Genomic DNA, 20,457 nt, shown 5'->3' on the forward strand with positions numbered 1-20,457 from the left:
ATTATTTGAGTAATACAAACTAATCTCGTGAGCTCTTTTTACTTTTTTTTTTAATAAATATTTTATTGAAAATTTTTGGTCAACCAACACAGTACATTGTGCATCCTTTACACAATATTATAACAGCACAAATAACAATAACCTATTTTATATAAACAAAAAACAAAGAATGAATAAATATTAAATAACAAAAATGGAAACTAGCCCTAATTGGCAACTGCCTTGTCACAAGTTACACATTAGCAATATCCTGCGCCTGGCTACTAGGGACGCAAAGGCCAAAACATCGGCCTCTCTCGCCTCCTGCACTCCCGGCTCTTGTGCAACCCCAAATATAGCCAACCCCCAGCTTGGTTCGACCCGGACCCCCACTACTTTTGAAAGCACCTTTGTCACCCCCATCCAAAACCCCCGTAGTGCCGGGCCTGCCCAAAACATATGGGTATGATTCGCTGAGCTTCTCGAGCACCTCGCACACCTATCCTCCACCCCAAAAAATTTACTGAGCCGCGCTCCAGTCATATGCGCCCTGTGTAATACCTTAAACTGGATCAGGCTTAGCCTGGCACACGAGGACGACGAGTTTACCCTACTTAGGGCATCCGCCCACAGCCCCTCCTCGATCTCCTCCCCCAGCTCTTCTTCCCATTTCCCTTTTAGTTCTTCTACCATAGTCTCCCCTTCGTCCCTCATTTCCCTATATATATCTGACACCTTACCATCCCCCACCCATGTCTTTGAGATCACTCTGTCCTGCACCTCTTGTGTCGGGAGCTGCGGAAATTCCCTCACCTGTTGCCTCGCAAAAGCCCTCAGTTGCATATACCTGAATGCATTCCCTTGGGGCAACCCATTTTTCTCGGTCAGCGCTCCCAGACTCGCGAACTTCCCATCCACAAATAGATCTTTCAGTTGCGTTATTCCTGCTCTTTGCCACATTCCATATCCCCCATCCATTCCCCCCGGGGCAAACCTATGGTTGTTTCTTATCGGGGACCCCCCCAAAGCTCCAGTCTTTCCCCTATGTCGTCTCCACTGTCCCCAAATCTTCAGTGTAGCCACCACCACCGGGCTTGTGGTGTAGTTCCTCGGTGAGAACGGCAATGGGGCTGTCACCATAGCCTGCAGGCTAGTCCCCCTACAGGACGCCCTCTCTAATCTCTTCCACGCCGCTCCCTCCTCCTCTCCCATCCACTTACTCACCATTGAAATATTAGTGGCCCAATAGTACTCACTTAGGCTCGGTAGTGCCAGCCCCCCCCTATCCCTACTACGCTGTAAGAATCCCTTCCTCACTCTCGGAGTCTTCCCGGCCCAAACAAAACCCATGATGCTCTTTTCAATCCTTTTTAAAAAAAAAGCCTTTGTGATCACCACCGGGAGGCACTGAAACACAAAGAGGAATCTCGGGAGGACCACCATATTAACCGCCTGCACCCTCCCTGCCATTGACAGGGCTACCATATCCCATCTCTTGAAATCTTCTTCCATCTGTTCCACCAACCGCGTTAAATTTAACCTGTGCAATGTGCCCCAATTCTTAGCTATCTGGATCCCCAGGTAACGAAAGTCTCTTGTTACCTTCCTCAACGGTAGGTCCTCTATTTCTCTACTCTGCTCCCCTGGATGCACCACAAACAGCTCACTCTTCCCCATGTTCAATTTATACCCTGAAAAATCCCCAAACTCCCCAAGTATCCGCATTATTTCTGGCATCCCCTCCGCCGGATCCGCCACATATAGTAGCAAATCGTCCGCATACAAAGATACCCGGTGTTCTTCTCCTCCCCTAAGTACTCCCCTCCACTTCTTGGAACCCCTCAACGCTATCGCCAGGGGCTCAATCGCCAGTGCAAACAGTAATGGGGACAGAGGACATCCCTGCCTTGTCCCTCCTATGGAGCCGAAAATATGCCGATCCCCGTCCATTCGTGGCCACACTCGCCACTGGGGCCCTATACAATAGCTGCACCCATCTAACATACCCCTCTCCAGAACCAAATCTCCTCAACACCTCCCACAAATAATCCCATTCCACTCTATCAAATGCTTTCTCGGCATCCATCGCCACTACTATCTCCGTTTCACCCTCTGGTGGGGCCATCATCATTACCCCTAACAGCCTCCGTATATTCGTGTTCAGCTGTCTCCCCTTCACAAACCCAGTTTGGTCCTCGTGAACCACCCCCGGGACACATTCCTCTATTCTCATTGCCATTACCTTGGCCAGGACCTTGGCATCCACATTTAGGAGGGAAATTGGTCTGTAGGACCCGCATTGTAGCGGGTCCTTTTCCTTCTTTAAGAGAAGCGATATCGTTGCTTCAGACATAGTCGGGGGCAGTTGTCCCCTTTCCTTTGCCTCATTAAAGGTCCTCGTCAGTACCGGGGCGAGCAAGTCCAAATATTTTCTATAGAATTCGACTGGGAATCCGTCCGGTCCCGGGGCCTTTCCCGTCTGCATGCTCCTAATTCCTTTCACCACTTCTTCTACCTTGATCTGTGCTCCCAGTCCCACCCTCTCCTGCTCTTTCACCTTGGGAATTTCCAGCCGATCCAGAAAGTCCATCATTCTCTCCCTCCCATCCGGGGGTTGAGCTTCATACAATTTTTTATAAAATGTCCTGAACACTTCATTCACTCTCTCCGCTCCCCGCTCCATCTCTCCTTCCTCGTCCCTCACTCCCCCTATTTCCCTCGCTGCTCCCCTTTTCCTCAATTGGTGTGCCAGCAATCTGCTCGCCTTCTCCCCATATTCATACTGTACACCCTGCGCCTTCCTCCATTGTGCCTCTGCAGTGCCTGTAGTCAGCAAGTCAAATTCCACATGCAGCCTTTGCCTTTCCCTGTACAATCCCTCCTCCGGTGCTTCCGCATATTGTCTGTCCACCCTCAAAAGTTCTTGCAGCAACCGCTCCCGTTCCTTACTCTCCTGCTTCCCTTTATGTGCCCTTATTGATATCAGCTCCCCCCTAACCACCACCTTCAACGCCTCCCAGACCACTCCCACCTGGACCTCCCCATTGTCATTGAGTTCCAAGTACTTTTCAATACATCCCCTCACCCTTAGACACACCCCCTCATCCGCCATTAGTCCCATGTCCATTCTCCAGGGTGGGCGCCCTCCTGTTTCCTCCCCAATCTCCAAGTCCACCCAGTGTGGGGCGTGATCCGAAATGGCTATAGCCGTATACTCCGTTCCCCTCACCTTCGGGATCAATGCCCTACCCAGCACAAAAAAGTCTATGCGCGAATAGACTTTATGGACATCGGAGAAAAACGAGAACTCCTTACTCCTAGGTCTACTGAATCTCCACGGGTCCACACCTCCCATCTGCTCCATAAAATCTTTAAGCACCTTGGCTGCTGCCGGCCTCCTTCCAGTCCTGGACTTCGACCTATCCAGCCCTGGTTCCAACACTGTGTTAAAGTCTCCCCCCATTATCAGCTTTCCCGTCTCTAGGTCCGGAATGCGTCCTAGCATCCGCCTCATAAAATTGGCATCATCCCAGTTCGGGGCATACACGTTTACCAAAACCACCGTCTCTCCCTGTAGCTTGCCACTCACCATCACGTATCTGCCCCCGTTATCCGCCACTATAGTCTTTGCCTCGAACATTACCCGCTTCCCCACTAATATAGCCACCCCCCTGTTTTTCGCATCTAGCCCCGAATGGAACACCTGCCCCATCCTTTGCGCAGCCTAACCTGGTCTATCAGTTTCAGGTGCGTTTCCTGTAACATAACCCCATCTGCTTTAAGTTTCTTGAGGTGTGCGAGTACCCGTGCCCTCTTTATCGGCCCGTTGAGCCCTCTCACGTTCCACGTGATCAGCCGAGTTGGGGGGCTTCCCACCCCCCCCTTGCCGATTGGCCATCATCTTTTTCCAGCTTCTCACCCAGTTCCCACGCAGCTGTATCTCCCCCAGGCGGTGCCCCCCCCCGCCCATCCTCTCCCGTACCCGCTCCCCCCTTTCCCCAGCAGCAGCAACCCAGTAATTCCCCCCTCCCACACCCCCCGCTAGCGTAATTACTCCCCCCATGTTGCTCCCAGAAGTCAGCAAACTCTGGCTGACCTCGGCTTCCCCCCGTGACCACGGCTCGCACCGTGCGACGCCCCCTCCTTCCTGCTTCTCTATTCCCGCCATAATTATCATAGCGCGGGAGCCAAGCCCGCGCTTCTCCCTTGGCCCCGCCCCCCATGGCCAACGCCCCATCTCCTCTCCCTCCCCACCTCCCCCCATCACCACCTGTGGGAGAGAGAAAAGTTACCACACCGCAGGATTAGAACATAAAACCCCTCTTCGCCCCCCACATTCGCCCCACCCCTTTATCCAAACGTTCTTTTTAATAATCCACTCATTCCAGTTTTTCTTCTACAATAAAAGTCCACGCTTCATCCGCCGTCTCAAAGTAGTGGTGCCTCCCTTGATATGTGACCCACAGTCTTGCCGGTTGCAGCATTCCAAATTTTATCTTCCTTTTATGAAGCACCGCCTTGGCCCGATTAAAGCTCGCCCTCCTTCTCGCCACCTCCGCACTCCAGTCTTGATAACGCGGATCACCGCGTTCTCCCATTTACTGCTCCGAGTTTTCTTCGCCCATCTAAGGACCATTTCTCTATCCTTAAAACGGAGGAATCTCACCACTATGGCTCTGGGAGTTTCTCCTGCTCTCGGTCCTCGCGCCATAACTCGGTATGCTCCCTCCACCTCCAACGGACCCGCCGGGGCCTCCGCTCCCATTAACGAGTGCAGCATCGTGCTCACATATGCCCCGACGTCCTCCCCCTCCACACCTTCAGGAAGACCAAGAATCCTCAGGTTGTTCCTCCTTGCGTTGTTTTCCAGTGCCTCCAACCTCTCCACACATCGTTTCTGATGTGCCTCCTGTATCTCCGTCTTCACCACCAGGCCCTGTATATCGTCCTCATTCTCGGCTGCCTTCGCCTTCACGACCCGAAGCTCCTGCTCGTGGGTCTTTTGTTCCTCCTTTAGCCCTTCGATCGCCTGTCGTATCGGGGCCAACAGCTCTTTCTTCATTTCCTTTTTTTATCTCTTCCACGCAGCATTTCAAGAACTCTTGTTGTTCAGGGCCCCATGTGAAACTGCCACCTTCCGACGCCATCTTGGTTTTTGCTTGCCTTCCTTGCGCTGTTCCAAAGGATCCGCTGCAATCCGGCCACTTTCTCCTCCTTTTTCCATCCGTTTCCAGGGGGGATTCCCTTCTGGTTTACCACACAGTGTTTTTAGCCGTCAAAATTGCCGTTGGGGCTCCTATCAAGAGCCCAAAAGTCCGTTCCACCGGGAGCTGCCGAAACGTGCGACTCAGCTGGTCATCGCCGCACCCGGAAGTCTCGTGAGCTCTTTTTACTTGATACTAAATTAGTAAAACAAATAAACAACTGTAGAATATTAACTATTAAATAAGTAGATATAAAATTCTGACAACTAATAACTTCTCTCTAGCTTTCTCACTTCTGGGGCGAAATTCTCCGGTATTGGCGCGATGTCCGCCGACCGGCGCCAAAAACGGTGCTAATCAGTCGGGCATCGCGCCGCCCCAAAGGTGCGGAATCCTCTGCATCTTGGGGGGCTGAGCCCTAACCTTGAGGGGCTAGGCCCGCGCCGGACTGATTTCCGCCCCGCCAGCTGGCAGAAGTGCTCCGCCAGCTGGCACGGAAATGACATTGCCAGGCAGCGCATGCGTGGGAGCGTTAGCAGCCGCTCACGGCATCCCCGCGCATGTGCTGTGGAGGGAGTCTCTTCCGCCTCCGCCATGGTGGAGACCGTGGCGAAGGCAGAAGGAAAAGAGTGCCCCACGGCACAGGCCCGCCCGCGGATCGGTGAGCCCCGATCGCGGGCCAGGCCACCGTGGGGGCACCCCCTGGGGCCAGATCGCCCTGTGCCCCCCCCAGGACCCCGCCCGCGCCGCCTTGTCCTGCCGGTAAGGTAGGTGGTTTAATCCACGCCGGCGGGACAGGCATTCTAGCAGCGGGACTTCGGCCCATCTGGGCCGGAGAATTGCGGGGGGGGGGGGGGCCCGGTGCCGGAGAATTCGGCAACCGGCGGGGGCGGGATTCACGCCAGCCCCCCGGCGATTCTCCGACCCGGCGGGGGGTCGGAGAATCTCGCCTCTGTTCTCTCGGCAATCCTGGCACACACTCCTTTAAGAAAGAGTGGGAAAGCATTCATATCGGTCCTGATGTGAGGCCATCTAGTGTTCATTTGCCTGTAATTGCTTAATATAGTCTGATCATGTATTATTTAATACAGAGATCTCTACATCCCCTTTTTAAACTTTTTTTTGGGATATTAAAGTAAATTTTACATTCAAAAATGTAGTGGTTACAAGTGCAGCAAACACTAGAATAATGTTACAGTTCATAAATTTAATCTATTTGGTTGTCTTTTTCTTCTTGTGGATCTTTTAAATTTGACAGGTGATATGGAAGTTTTAATGTCCTTGCTGATTGCTTGATTGGAATGAAGTTGTTTTCCAATATGCCTTGAAATTGTGTGATTCAAAGCAAGATCAGGAAAAATTTGTGTTTGACCTTTAACTTGAAGAATATCTCAACAATTTTTTTGAATGATAGCATCATCTGAAGTTTTTATGAGATACAATCTTGGAGAGATCTGTCTAATAATATGAACAATGTCAGATCAACCTCCTTCAGGAAGTCTGAATCGGACAGTATCATTTTCTGATAAAGAATTTAGATTCTTTGCACGCAAGTTGTAGTATTGCTTGTTGTTTTTCTCTTTTTGTTGATGAATTTTCTTAACAGCATCACGTTGATCAGGATCTGGAACATGTAGCTGAGGTACTGATGTTCCTGTTGAACAACATCTGAATTGGAGATGGTCCTGAAGCTAAATGTGATGATCTATAAGTAAGTAAGGCTTAGTAAAAATCAGACTACGAGGCTCTGGATTTACTCACTAACTGCTTAATTATGTGTACTACTTTTTCAACCTTTCAATTTGATTGTGGAAAATGAGGGCTGGATATTGTGCTCGAAATTGTAATTCATGGAGAATTCTTTCCATTCATAGCTAGAGAAACATGGACCATTATATGACACTATTGTTTGAGGTATACCACGTCTTGTAAATATGTCTTGGCATGCTTTGATAACAGCTGAGGATGTTAAATCATTCAACTTCATGACTTCAGGAAAATTTGAATAATAGTCAATGACTAAAACATAATCCTTGCTAAATGAATGAAAGATCGATACCTACTTTCACCTATGGTGATGTAACAATGTCATGCTGTTGCAAAGTTTCGTTGTACTGTTGACTTTGGTGTTTCTGACAAGTAGAACATGACATGATCATGTCTGAAATGTCTCGCTTAATACCTGGCCAATATATTGATTGTCTGGCTCTGCATTTGCATTTCTCAATGTCTAGATGACCTTTGTGAAGTCTAGTGAGCATTTCTGTCTTCGTACTGTCTGGAATGACAATGCGGTCATGTCTTAGCAAAATATCATCTAAGATAGTGGTTCTGACTGTATACTTTGAAACTGTAGACAATGACCTTTTGACCATCCATTCCGCAGGTGATGGATTACTCTGGTCAAAGTGGCATCTTTCTGTGTTTCTTCACGTATTTGTTGAAGTTTTAGATCTGACGCAGGAAGTAACTCTTTGAAAAGTTATAGATGAGCATCAACGTCATTGATTGATACTATTGCTATAATATCTTCAGTGTTAACTGATCGTGACAGAGTGTCAGCTTTGGCTAATTCTTTACCTGGAGTATAGATAAGATTAAAATCATGGGCGAAATTCTCCATTATCGGCGGAAAGTCCGCCGATCGGCGCAAATCCCACTTGCGTCACGTCATAAAAATGGGCCGATAGTCTGCGGCCCGAAATGGGCTAGCAGCGACGAAACTGGATCCGCGCTTGCGCAGTGGTTCACGCCGTGCAGCGTCATACGCGCTGCACGGCGTGACGGCTCATAAGGCCGCGCAGCTCCCCCCCCCCACCCGACCGGAACAGCCGACCGCAACACCCGACTTGATGGCTGGCCGTCGCTCAGCCCCGAGGTTCGAGTCACGCGATGTGGAGGCGCTCCTGGACGCGGTGGAGCAGAGGAGGGACGCCCTGTATCCCGGGCACGGCCGCAGAGTTGCCCCACGCCACAGCCGGCGTCTGTGGAGGGAGGTGGCAGAGGCCGTCACCGCTGTGGCCCTAACACCACGGACAGGCACCCAGTGCCACAAGAAGGTGAACGACCTCGTCAGAGCAGGCAGGGTGAGCCTCCCCATATCCCCCATATCCCCCCCCCTCCCCCATATCCCCCCCTCCCCCATATCCCCCCCTCCCCCATATCCCCCCCTCCCCCATATCCCCCCCTCCCCCATATCCCCCCCTCCCCCATATCCCCCCCTCCCCCATATCCCCCCCTCCCCCATATCCCCCCATATCCCCCCTCCCCCATATCCCCCCTCCCCCATATCCCCCCTCCCCCATATCCCCCCCCTCCCCCATATCCCCCCCTCCCCCATATCCCCCCCTCCCCCATATCCCCCCATATCCCCCCTCCCCCATATCCCCCCCTCCCCCATATCCCCCCCCTCCCCCATATCCCCCCTCCCCATATCCCCCCTCCCCCATATCCCCCCCTCCCCCATATCCCCCCCTCCCCCATATCCCCCCCTCCCCCATATCCCCCCTCCCCCATATCCCCCCCTCCCCCATATCCCCCCTCCCCCATATCCCCCCTCCCCCATATCCCCCCCCTCCCCCATATCCCCCCCCCCCCAATCCCCCCCTCCCCCATATCCCCCCCCTCCCCCATATCCCCCCCTCCCCCATATCCCCCCCTCCCCCATATCCCCCCCTCCCCCATATCCCCCCTCCCCCATATCCCCCCTCCCCCATATCCCCCCTCCCCCATATCCCCCCTCCCCCATATCCCCCTCCCCCATATCCCCCATATCCCCCATATCCCCCATATCCCCCATATCCCCCATATCTCCCCACCTCCCCCATATCTCCCCACCTCCCCCATATCTCCCCACCTCCCCCATATCTCCCCACCTCCCCCATATCTCCCCACCTCCCCCATATCTCCCCACCTCCCCCATATCTCCCACCTCCCCCATATCTCCCCACCTCCCCCATATCTCCCCACCTCCCCCATATCTCCCCACCTCCCCCATATCTCCCCACCTCCCCCATATCTCCCCACCTCCCCCATATCTCCCCACCTCCCCCATATCTCCCCACCTCCCCCATATCTCCCCACCTCCCCCATATCTCCCCACCTCCCCCATATCTCCCCACCTCCCCCATATCTCCCCACCTCCCCCATATCTCCCCACCTCCCCCATATCTCCCCACCTCCCCCATATCTCCCCACCTCCCCCATATCTCCCCACCTCCCCCATATCTCCCCACCTCCCCCATATCTCCCCACCTCCCCCATATCTCCCCACCTCCCCCATATCTCCCCACCTCCCCCATATCTCCCCACCTCCCCCATATCTCCCACCTCCCCCATATCTCCCCACCTCCCCCATATCTCCCCACCTCCCCATATCTCCCCACCTCCCCCATATCTCCCCACCTCCCCCATATCTCCCCACCTCCCCCATATCTCCCCACCTCCCCCATATCTCCCCACCTCCCCCATATCTCCCCACCTCCCCCATATCTCCCCACCTCCCCCATATCTCCCCACCTCCCCCATATCTCCCCACCTCCCCCATATCTCCCCACCTCCCCCATATCTCCCCACCTCCCCCATATCTCCCCACCTCCCCCATATCTCCCCACCTCCCCCATATCTCCCCACCTCCCCCATATCTCCCCACCTCCCCCATATCTCCCCACCTCCCCCATATCTCCCCACCTCCCCCATATCTCCCCACCTCCCCCATATCTCCCCACCTCCCCCATATCTCCCCACCTCCCCCATATCTCCCCACCTCCCCCATATCTCCCCACCTCCCCCATATTTCCCCACCTCCCCCATATTTCCCCACCTCCCCCATATTTCCCCACCTCCCCCATATTCCCCCCCCCTCCCCCATATTCCCCCCCCTCCCCCATATTCCCCCCCTCCCCCATATTCCCCCCCCTCCCCCATATTCCCCCCCCCTCCCCCATATTCCCCCCCCCTCCCCCATATTCCCCCCCCCTCCCCCATATTTCCCCCATATTCCCCCCATATTCCCCCATCCCCCATATCCCCAAGTGAATCCAGCCCTAACCTTAACCTCTGCAATGCATATACCTGCCTAACACGGTTACCTTTTACCCCTGCCACCACCCCCCCCCCCCCCCCCCAGGAGAAACGCGCACACAACAATAGGGAGCATGTGAGGACTGGAGGAGGGCCCGCTGATGAGAGGCCACTGACCGTACACGAGGAAAGGGCCCTGGAACTGGCTGGCGGACCTGAGGACCGGGAGGTTGCTGATGCAGAGGTCGGGGCCCCACGAGCAAGTGAGCCACCAACAGCCCGTCCCCATATCCCCCCCTCCCCTATATCCCCCTCCCCCGTATCACCTGATCACTGCCTGATGTCTAACCATGCATGCTTCATTGTGTATCGCAGGACCAAACGTCCAGGCACCCATCCCCGCAGATGCAGACCGCCCGCAGGATGCCCCTCGGAGACCACGGGAGACGGAGAGACCCGCACCCTCCAGCATGCGACGCCCGCAGGATGCCCCTCGGAGACCACGGGAGACGGAGAGACCCGCACCCTCCAGCATGCGACGCCCGCAGGATGCCCCTCGCACACCACGGGAGACGGAGAGACCCGAACCCTCCAGCATGCGACGCCCGCAGGATGCCCCTCGGAGACCACTGGAGACGGAGAGACCCGCACCCTCCAGCATGCGACGCCCGCAGGATGCCCCTCGCACACCACTGGAGACGGAGAGACCTGGAGCAACAGGGAGACGACACCCCCGTCACGTGCGGGAGCGACCACCCAGCGATGAGGGGGGCAGCCACAGGCCCCCGTCACATCCGACCCGGGACACCACTATCCGGGACACCACTATCCGGGACACCACTATCCGGGACACCACTATCCGGGACACCACTATCCGGGACACCACTATCCGGGACACCACTATCCGGGACACCACTATCCGGGACACCACTATCCGGGACACCACTATCCGGGACACCACTATCCGGGACACCACTATCCGGGACACCACTATCCGGGACACCACTATCCGGGACACCACTATCCGGGACACCACTATCCGGGACACCACTATCCGGGACACCACTATCCGGGACACCACTATCCGGGACACCACTATCCGGGACACCACTATCCGGGACACCACTATCCGGGACACCACTATCCGGGACACCACTATCCGGGACACCACTATCCGGGACACCACTATCCGGGACACCACTATCCGGGACACCACTATCCGGGACACCACTATCCGGGACACCACTATCCGGGACACCACTATCCGGGACACCACTATCCGGGACACCACTATCCGGGACACCACTATCCGGGACACCACTATCCGGGACAGCACTACCCGGGACAGCACTACCCAGGACACCCCTACCCGGGAAGACGAAATACCGGACAGTGACTCCGAGTGGATGGGTGGAGACGAACCCCCACCCCAAAGTGCCATGGACTCAGAGTGGGACGAAGAGCACGACACAACGCCACTGCTGTCACCAACACCCTCCACCATCGCAGAAACACTCACCACGGTTGGGCACTTTAGTGATGAGGCGTCTGGTACACTCACTGGTGCGCACAACACAGCCGTCCCGGTACAGCAGGTGGAGGTAGGAGCAGCAGAGGGACCGGGCGGTCGGAGGGCAGCCCAGGCCAAGCGAACATCTGCCGCCCAGATGGATCCCGGGTTCCTGCAGTTACCACACCCACACATAGATCCGATGCAACCACCGACACGGAGACGAGCGAATAGGGTGACGGGTGGCTTGCGGCGGCTGCGGTCGCAGGTGGAGGAGTCCACCCGCGTCCAGGAGCTGGGAGTGGTCCCGGTCATGCGTGCCACCCAGGCTGACACCGCACGGGTGGCGTCCGCGGTGGAGGCAATGGGTGCGACGGTGTCAGACATGGGGAACGGTTTGCGAGGCCTGGGGCCTTCCGTGCAGGCGGCGTCTGTGGCCCAGGAAATGGCTGCCCTCTCACAGGAGGCCATGTGCCAGTGCCAGCGCCAGATGGCAGAGGCGCTCAACGCCATGGCCCAGTCTCAGCAGGCCATGGCCCAGTCTCAGCAGGCCATGGCCCAGTCTCAGCAGGCCATGGCCCAGTCTCAGCAGGCCATGGCCCAGTCTCAGCAGGCCATGGCCCAGTCTCAGCAGGCCATGGCCCAGTCTCAGCAGGCCATGGCCCAGTCTCAGCAGGCCATGGCCCAGTCTCTGCAGGCCATGGCCCAGTCTCTGCAGGCCATGGCCCAGTCTCTGCAGGCCATGGCCCAGTCTCTGCAGGCCATGGCCCAGTCTCTGCAGGCCATGGCCCAGTCTCTGCAGGCCATGGCCCAGTCTCTGCAGGCCATGGCCCAGTCTCTGCAGGCCATGGCCCAGTCTCTGCAGGCCATGGCCCAGTCTCTGCAGGCCATGGCCCAGTCTCTGCAGGCCATGGCCCAGTCTCTGCAGGCCATGGCCCAGTCTCTGCAGGCCATGGCCCAGTCTCTGCAGGCCAGGGCCCAGTCTCTGCAGGCCAGGGCCCAGTCTCTGCAGGCCAGGGCCCAGTCTCTGCAGGCCAGGGCCCAGTCTCTGCAGGCCAGGGCCCAGTCTCTGCAGGCCAGGGCCCAGTCTCTGCAGGCCAGGGCCCAGTCTCTGCAGGCCAGGGCCCAGTCTCTGCAGGCCAGGGCCCAGTCTCTGCAGGCCAGGGCCCAGTCTCTGCAGGCCAGGGCCCAGTCTCTGCAGGCCAGGGCCCAGTCTCTGCAGGCCAGGGCCCAGTCTCTGCAGGCCAGGGCCCAGTCTCTGCAGGCCAGGGCCCAGTCACTGCAGGCCACGGCCCAGTCTCTGCAGGCCACGGCCCAGTCTCTGCAGGCCACGGCCCAGTCTCTGCAGGCCACGGCCCAGTCTCTGCAGGCCACGGCCCAGTCTCTGCAGGCCACGGCCCAGTCTCTGCAGGCCACGGCCCAGTCTCTGCAGGCCACGGCCCAGTCTCTGCAGGCCACGGCCCAGTCTCTGCAGGCCACGGCCCAGTCTCTGCAGGCCACGGCCCAGTCTCTGCAGGCCACGGCCCAGTCTCTGCAGGCCATCGCTGAGGGCATCGGCGCCAGTGGCCATGTGCGAGCTGGCGTCGCACTGTCGCAGACAGGGTTCGACAACCCCCTGGGCTCCATGGCTGCAAACCTGCAGACCCCTGTCGATACCAGCACGGGCCTCCAGGACTGGCAGCGCCAGATGTCGGGGGCGCGTCGGATGGCCAGTCCGTTCGCATCCCCCACCCATGTAGAGGCCTGGGGGCCATCGGGCACCCCGAGGGAGGAGGAGGTGGTGTGGTCCATCCCGGCTCCCTCTGTAGGGGAGGTCCCGGTACACCGCGACACCTCGGACTCCCCCCCCCCCCCCCCCCCCTTCCGTCCCAGGTGCATCGGGTGGGCAACGGGCAGGACAGGCTGGCAGCTCGCCATCCCAGTCGCCCGGGCCGCAGCCTGGCCCATCTAGGCCAGGACGCCCCAGGAAACGGCCGCCAAAGGGATCCGGTGTCAGAGGGCAGGAATCACAGGAGTCCACCTCCAGTTCTGCTGTACCGTCTGGGGAACCACGTAGACGTAGTCAAAGGGCCCGTAAGGCCAAACAATTAGACACTGAGTAAGTTGGCACGGGTGCAGGGCACAGATGAGTTTTAGGGGCTAGGGCACGTGCATGAACTCCTTTGGTTATTAAAGTCAATGTTACACCTACCGAAGCTGCCTTTGTGCTCTGTCCAAAGTGTGCGGGGGTGTCATGTACGTTGAGCGCAAGTGTGTGTGTGAGGGGTGGTCTTACCTCAGCCCCAGGTGAGTCTGCCCCCTTCCCCCTGGGCCGCCATCAACATCCCCCGGGCAGAGGACGGGACCGTGCGCTGCAGTGTCACAGCCGCATGCAGGGATGGTCCGGGTGGATGGTGGTACTGTGGCCATGGGTCAGACATAGTCCAATGATGTAGAGCCAGGAGCTCATCGGAGGCGGGTTGTCATCATTCTCCATGGCCTGCGATAGACACGCGTCCACCCGCAACTGGGTGAGCCCGGCCCGTTGTGCCGCCGGTGGATCGGCAATTGGGGGTGGGGGGGTGGTGTGCATGCGGGTGGGGTGTGTGGGGTTGGGGAGGGGGGTGAGGGTGCTGGGTGGGTGGATGGGTGGGGGGTGTGGGTGGTCGGCTGTTGTCATGGTGTGCGGTCTGTGGCCATACTACCCGATTCCCACGCCCATCCAGTCAGTGAAGCGGGCGTCTATCAGTCTGTCCCGTGCCCGCTGGGCCAGCCGGTAACGGTGGACAGCCACCCGCCTGTGTCTACCCCGTCTGCCCTGACCATTGCCCCCATCCCCCTCATCTGGGGAGGACTGGGCCTCTTCCTGCTGCTCCTCCACTCCGCCCTCCTCTGCCTGCGGCACATCGCCCCTCTGCTGGGCTATGTTGTGCAGGACGCAGCACACCACAATGATGCGGCCGACCCTATCTGACCGATACTGGAGGGCGCCCCCAGAGAGGTCCAGGCACCTGAAACGCATCTTCAGCACGCCAAAGCACCTCTCGATCACTCCCCTTGTCGCTACATGGGCATCATTGTAGCGGTTCTCCGCCTCATTGCGTGGCCTCCGTATAGGCGTCATCAGCCACGATCGCAATGGGTAGCCCCTGTCGCCCAGCAACCAGCCCCTCAGCCGGGGATGGATGAGTGCGACAACACGAATGAGTCGTGTACACTGCCTGGGTGACGGGCGCAGATGTGCAGGATCATCATGCGGTGGTCGCAGACCACCTGTACGTTCATTGAATAGGTCCCCTTCCTATTAGTGAACACGGCCCTGTTCTCTGCAGGTGGCCGCACGGCGACGTGCATCCCATCGATCGCGCCCTGGACCATGGGGAACCCGGCAACGGCAGAAGCCCACGGCCCGGGCATCTTGGCTGGCCCGGTCCACGGGGAAGCAGATGTAGCGGTGCGCCATGGCATAAAGGGCATCTGTCACTGCCCGGATGCTCCGATGCACCGATGTCTGCGATATGCCGGACAGGTCCCCACTCGGTGCCTGGAATGACCCCGTTGCATAAAAGTTCAGGGCCACCGTAACCTTGACGGACACGGGGAGAGGGTGTCCCCCGCCAGTGCCATGCGGTGACAGGTGTGCCAGCAGGTGGCAGATTTGTGCCACGGTTTCCCGGCTCATCCGGAGTCTCCTCCTGCATTCCCGGTCCGTGAGGTCCTGGTATGACTGCCGGGGCCGGTACACACGGGGCGCCCTCGGGTGCCTCCGTTGCCGTGGGGCCGCGACGTCCTCCTCCCCCTCCTCGTCCTGTCGGTCAGGTGTCCCTCCAGCCTGGGCGGCTTCCGCCTGCCCCTCTGCGGCAGCATGCGCCGCCTCTCTGGCACGCCCCTCCTCCTCCTCCTCATCCAGGGCAACATAGACATGAGCGGCTGCCACCACGGCGGCCAACATCGCTGGATGGTCTGAAAACATGACGGCCTGGTGGGGGGGAGGGGAACGACGACATGTCGTCATTGCCCATATCCCCTCCTCCCCCCAGCCAGGTGGCATGGACCGCATGGGTCCAACTGTTGGAGGCTGGCACCTGGCCAGGTGGACCAACTCATTTGCCCTCCCATCACCCACCCCGGCACGGACCCCCCCCCCCCAACCTCCACCCCGGCACGGACCCCCCCCCCCCAACCCCCAACCTCCACCACGGCACGGACCTCCACCCCGGCACGGACCCCCCCCCCCAAACTCCACCCCGGCACGGACCCCCCCCCCCCCCCAACCTCCACCCCAGCACGGACCACCTCCCCCCCCCCAGCACGGACCCCCCCCCCCCCAACCTCCACCCCAGCACGGACCCCCCCCCCCCCAACCTCCACCCCAGCACGGACCCCCCCCCCCAACCCCCAACCTCCACCCCGGCACGGACCCCCCCCCCCCCCAACCTCCACCCCAGCACGGACCCCCCCCCAACCCCCAACCTCCACCCCGGCACGGACCCCCCCCCCCCAACCTCCACCCCGGCACGGACCCCCAACCTCCACCCCGGCACGGACCCCCCTCCCCAACCTCCACCCCGGCACGGACCCCCCTCCCCAACCTCCACCCCGGCACGGACCCCCTCCCCAACCTCCACCCCGGCACGGACCCCCACCCCCCTGCAACCTCCACCCCGGCACGGACCCCTCCCCCCAACCCCCAACCTCCACCCCGGCACGGACCCCTCCCCCCAACCCCCAACCTCCACCCCGGCACGGACCCCCCCCCCCAACCTCCACCCCGGCACGGACCCCCCCCCCCCAACCTCCACCCTGGCACGGACCCCCTCCCCAACCTCCACCCTGGCACGGACCCCCTCCCCAACCTCCACCCCAGCACGGACCCCCCCCCCCCAACCCCCAACCTCCACCCCGGCACGGACCCCCCCCCCCCCAACCTCCACCCCGGCACGGACCCCAACCCCCAACCTCCACCCCGGCACGGACCCCCTCCCGGCACTCCCCCGGAGCCCAGCCTACTCTAACCCCCCCCCGCCGCACACACACACACACACAAGCCGAGACACACCTCTCCTCACGCAATCAGTCTGCGGCCACGCCATTTCCTGCCCAGAGCCAATCCCCCAGGCCGTCACTCACCTCCTCGCTGGTCGGCGTGAGCCTGGAGCACCGGGTCACGCCGATGAAAAGGAGGTTTGATTGACGTCGACGTGAACGGTCATCACGTCGACGGGACTTCGGCCCATCCGGAAGGGAGAATATCGGCAGGCCGAAAATCGGCTGCCTTGCGCAGACCCGTGACATTCTCCGCGGCAGCGGCGCCATTAACGCCCCGCCGACTTTTCTCCCTTCGGAGACTTCGGCGGGGGCGGGGGCGGGATTCACGGCGGCCAACGGCCATTCTCCGACCCGGCGGGGGGTCGGAGAATGACGCCCCTTATCTGTGCAACCTCATCATAAATCATTGTAGTCTTGGTGTCATGTCATTAAGCTTTTTATCAATTATGTTGACAAGTGGACTTTGGTCAGTTTCTACGATAAATCTTGGCAGTCCATAGACCTAATCGTGGAATTTCATAATTCCAGTCACAAGTCCAAGACACACTTTTTTTTCAATCTGGGCGTACCTGCACTCAGTCAAAGTCATGGATCTGGATGTGTAGGCTATCGGAACCCAGTTATTGAAATGGCCTTGTTGTAGCAGAGCTGCATCTATGCTTTTCTGACTGGCATAAGTCGAAATTTTGGTGGGCTTGGTCAGGTCAAAGAATGTCAAGCTTGGAGCCTGGATCAACTGTTGTTTCAGATCGAACTGTTCTTCAGTATGATTCTGAGTCCAAACGAAATCAGTGTTTTTTCTGATTAGCTTACGTAATGCAATTGTTCTGCTGGAAAGATTTGAGATGAATTTCCCTAAAGAATTCACAAAGCCGAGAAAGTGTAATACAGCTCTTTTGTCTCTTGGTTTCTGTATTGCTTTGATGGCTTGTATTTTGTCTTCGTCTGATTTGAAACCATTTGCAGTGATGTTGTCGCCTAAGAATTTCAGTGAAGATGTGGCAAATATACATTTAGCTTGGTTCAACTTCAAACCATATTTGTATATTCTTTTGAACACGAACACTTCTTTGAGTCGCATCGAGCCAGGATGCCACTCAAGCCGGGAATCGAACCTGGGACCCTGGACCTGTGATGCAACTGTGCTAACTACTATGCTACCGTGCTGCTCACTGTGACCCTCCAATTGAACAGGCTCTCTGGAGTTACTGAAGTAGTGTTTGAGTGTAATTTTAACATTTGTTGACATTCAAAAAATATGTTAGTGCATCTGCCACTTGCCTTATACACCTGGATGAATCCTCGTTTCCACTGCACAAGAGGCATTCCTACTATTGTTGCCTTGACCAAGTTACACTGCATAACCAAATGTCTAGCGTCAGACACATCCTGTAACCATTCCCCAGAGAAGCACCAATCCTGTTATTATAACTGGTGCTCAGAGAAACTTCATTTCTCTATTGCCATTGTCTAAACTCAGACAGACATGTAACCAGTGCCGAGGCTGGATATTTTCCGTCATTGTCCAATTCAAATGTACCTTTACTCTATAATCTTCGTTGACCAGGAAGCTGGTGCTGCTGATACGACAGTGAAGTCGGGCCTTCTCTTGAGATTGGTGTAGCCTGAAATCAAACACAAGTTTCCATGGGAGCCACCAAATTTTGCTGCAAAAACATTTTCTTACAGTCGAAGATGCAAAGCCTTGCACGAGACAATGGGCATTAGTAAACATCTTCCTCAGACTGACTAGGCAAAAAACCCTCAGATCAGTGATTTGCAAGAGGTTTTCCTGCTAAGAATGTCTCTGGTCAGTTTAGTGGAGCTGTCACAAGATCATAAGATGTAGGAGCAGAAGTAGGCCATTTGGCCCATCAAGTCTGCTCCACCATTCAATGAGATCATGACTGATCTGATAACCCTCAACTCCATCTTTCCGCCTCATTCCCATAACCCTCGATTCCCTTACTAACTAAAAATCTGCCTTGAACATACTTAATTACCCAGCCTCTACAGCCCTCTGTGGTAAAGAATTCCACAGATTCACATCCTCAGAGAAGAAATTCCTCCTCATCTCTCATAAATGAGTGAACCACTTACTCTGAGATGATGCCCTCTGATCCTAGACTTTCCCACATGAGTAAACATCCTCTCAGCATCTACCCCGTCAGGCCACCTGAGAATCCGATATGTCTCAATAAGGTTGCCTCTCATTCTTCGAAACTTCAATCAATAGGTCCAACCTACTCAACCTCTCCTCATGTGAAAATCCCTCCATATCCGGGATCAACCTAGTGAACCTTCTCTGGACTGCTTCCAATATCTTGGATGGAGGGTCCAAAACTCTCAAAAGCCCAATCTCTCTCAGGGTGAAGCCAGACCCAATTTTCAATATCCGGCTCCGATGCGAGTGAAACACAACATCAACAACTTGCAATGGCTTTGCTTCCTGCCCCTGCACTATTATCTTGGTTTTCCCCAAGGATCCACACTTGGCCCCTCTTGTTTCTCATCTACATGGTGTTCATATGTATGCTGATGACACCCGACTCTACCTTATCACCACCTCTCTCAACTCCTCCAATATCACTAAACTGTCACTACTTATGTGACATCCAGTAGTGGATGAGCAGAAATTTCCTCCAGTCCAATATTTGGAAGACTGATTCCATTGTTTCTGGTCCCCGCTCCTCACTACCGGCTTCATCCCTCTCAGAAGTCTGAAATTAAGCCAGCCTGATCACAACTTTAGTGTCATATTCAATCCTGAAATGAGCTTCTAACTTCATATTCATACCATCTCTGAATTCACCCTTTCCAGCTCTGTAACATTGCTAGCCTTCACCCTTGTCTCAGCTTCCCTGCAGCTGAAACCCTAATTCGTGTCGTCCCCACCTCTCGCCTTCCAATGCGTGCCTAGCAGGTCTCCCACATTGTAAGCTTGGTAAACTTGAATTCGCCCAAAATTCTGCTGCCGATATCGGAACTCACTTCAGGTCCTGTTGTCCTATCACCCTGTGCTTGCTGACCAGATTGGCTCCCAGTCGAGAAACATCTTGCTTTTAAAATTCACATTCTTGTTTTTAAATCCCTCCATGGCTTTGCAGCTGTCTATCTCCGTAATCTCCTCCAATCCCACAATCCTCTAACATATCTGCGCTTCTCCATTTCTACCCCCTTGCTCATCCCCAGTCAGAATTGCTCCAGCATTGATGGCCGTGCCTTCAGTCACCTCGGCTCCAAAGCTCTGGAAATACCTCCCGACACCCTCGGATTCTCTACCTCACTTTCCTCCTTTAAGACACTCCTTAAAACCTACCCTTCGACCAAACTTTGGGTCATCTCTGTTAATATATGGCTTGGTGACTTACTTTGTTTTAACAGCATCTTAAAACACCCCAAGACACATCACAGGAATGTTAATGGATAAAAGTTGACACCAAGCCACATTTGGAAATATTAGGTCAGGGAGGTCAGAACCGAGTAGGCCAATTTGTTGACCGATGATGGGCAATTAGGGATGGGCAATAAACGCCTGTGATTTCGCCAGGGGCTGGTGATTGCGATAGGTGGGGTGGAGTTCTCTAAGTTCAACAACTCACAGTTGTCCAGATACAATATAAAGGTGAATGTTTATTCACAGGTCTTCAGACACTCAACAAAACACAAAAATGAAAGAAGGACACAGTTCTTTCTTGAGCCGAACTTTGCACA

The 20,457-nt window shown here is 56.3% G+C and overlaps 1 protein-coding gene across 2 annotated transcripts in view; it reads right to left on the minus strand.

The window, feature by feature from the left end:
* The window catches only part of LOC140430796 (mixed lineage kinase domain-like protein), a 68,779-nt gene that overhangs the window by 32,362 nt on the left and 15,960 nt on the right, over positions 1-20,457 (minus strand). For both annotated transcript variants that reach the window (XM_072518494.1, XM_072518495.1), the window contains exon 7: positions 18,284-18,368. In XM_072518494.1, the coding sequence (XP_072374595.1) occupies positions 18,284-18,368 (85 nt within the window). The remainder of the gene's footprint in view (positions 1-18,283; positions 18,369-20,457) is intronic.

Source organism: Scyliorhinus torazame, chromosome 10, assembly GCF_047496885.1.
Source record: "Scyliorhinus torazame isolate Kashiwa2021f chromosome 10, sScyTor2.1, whole genome shotgun sequence".
Lineage (NCBI taxonomy): Eukaryota > Metazoa > Chordata > Chondrichthyes > Carcharhiniformes > Scyliorhinidae > Scyliorhinus > Scyliorhinus torazame.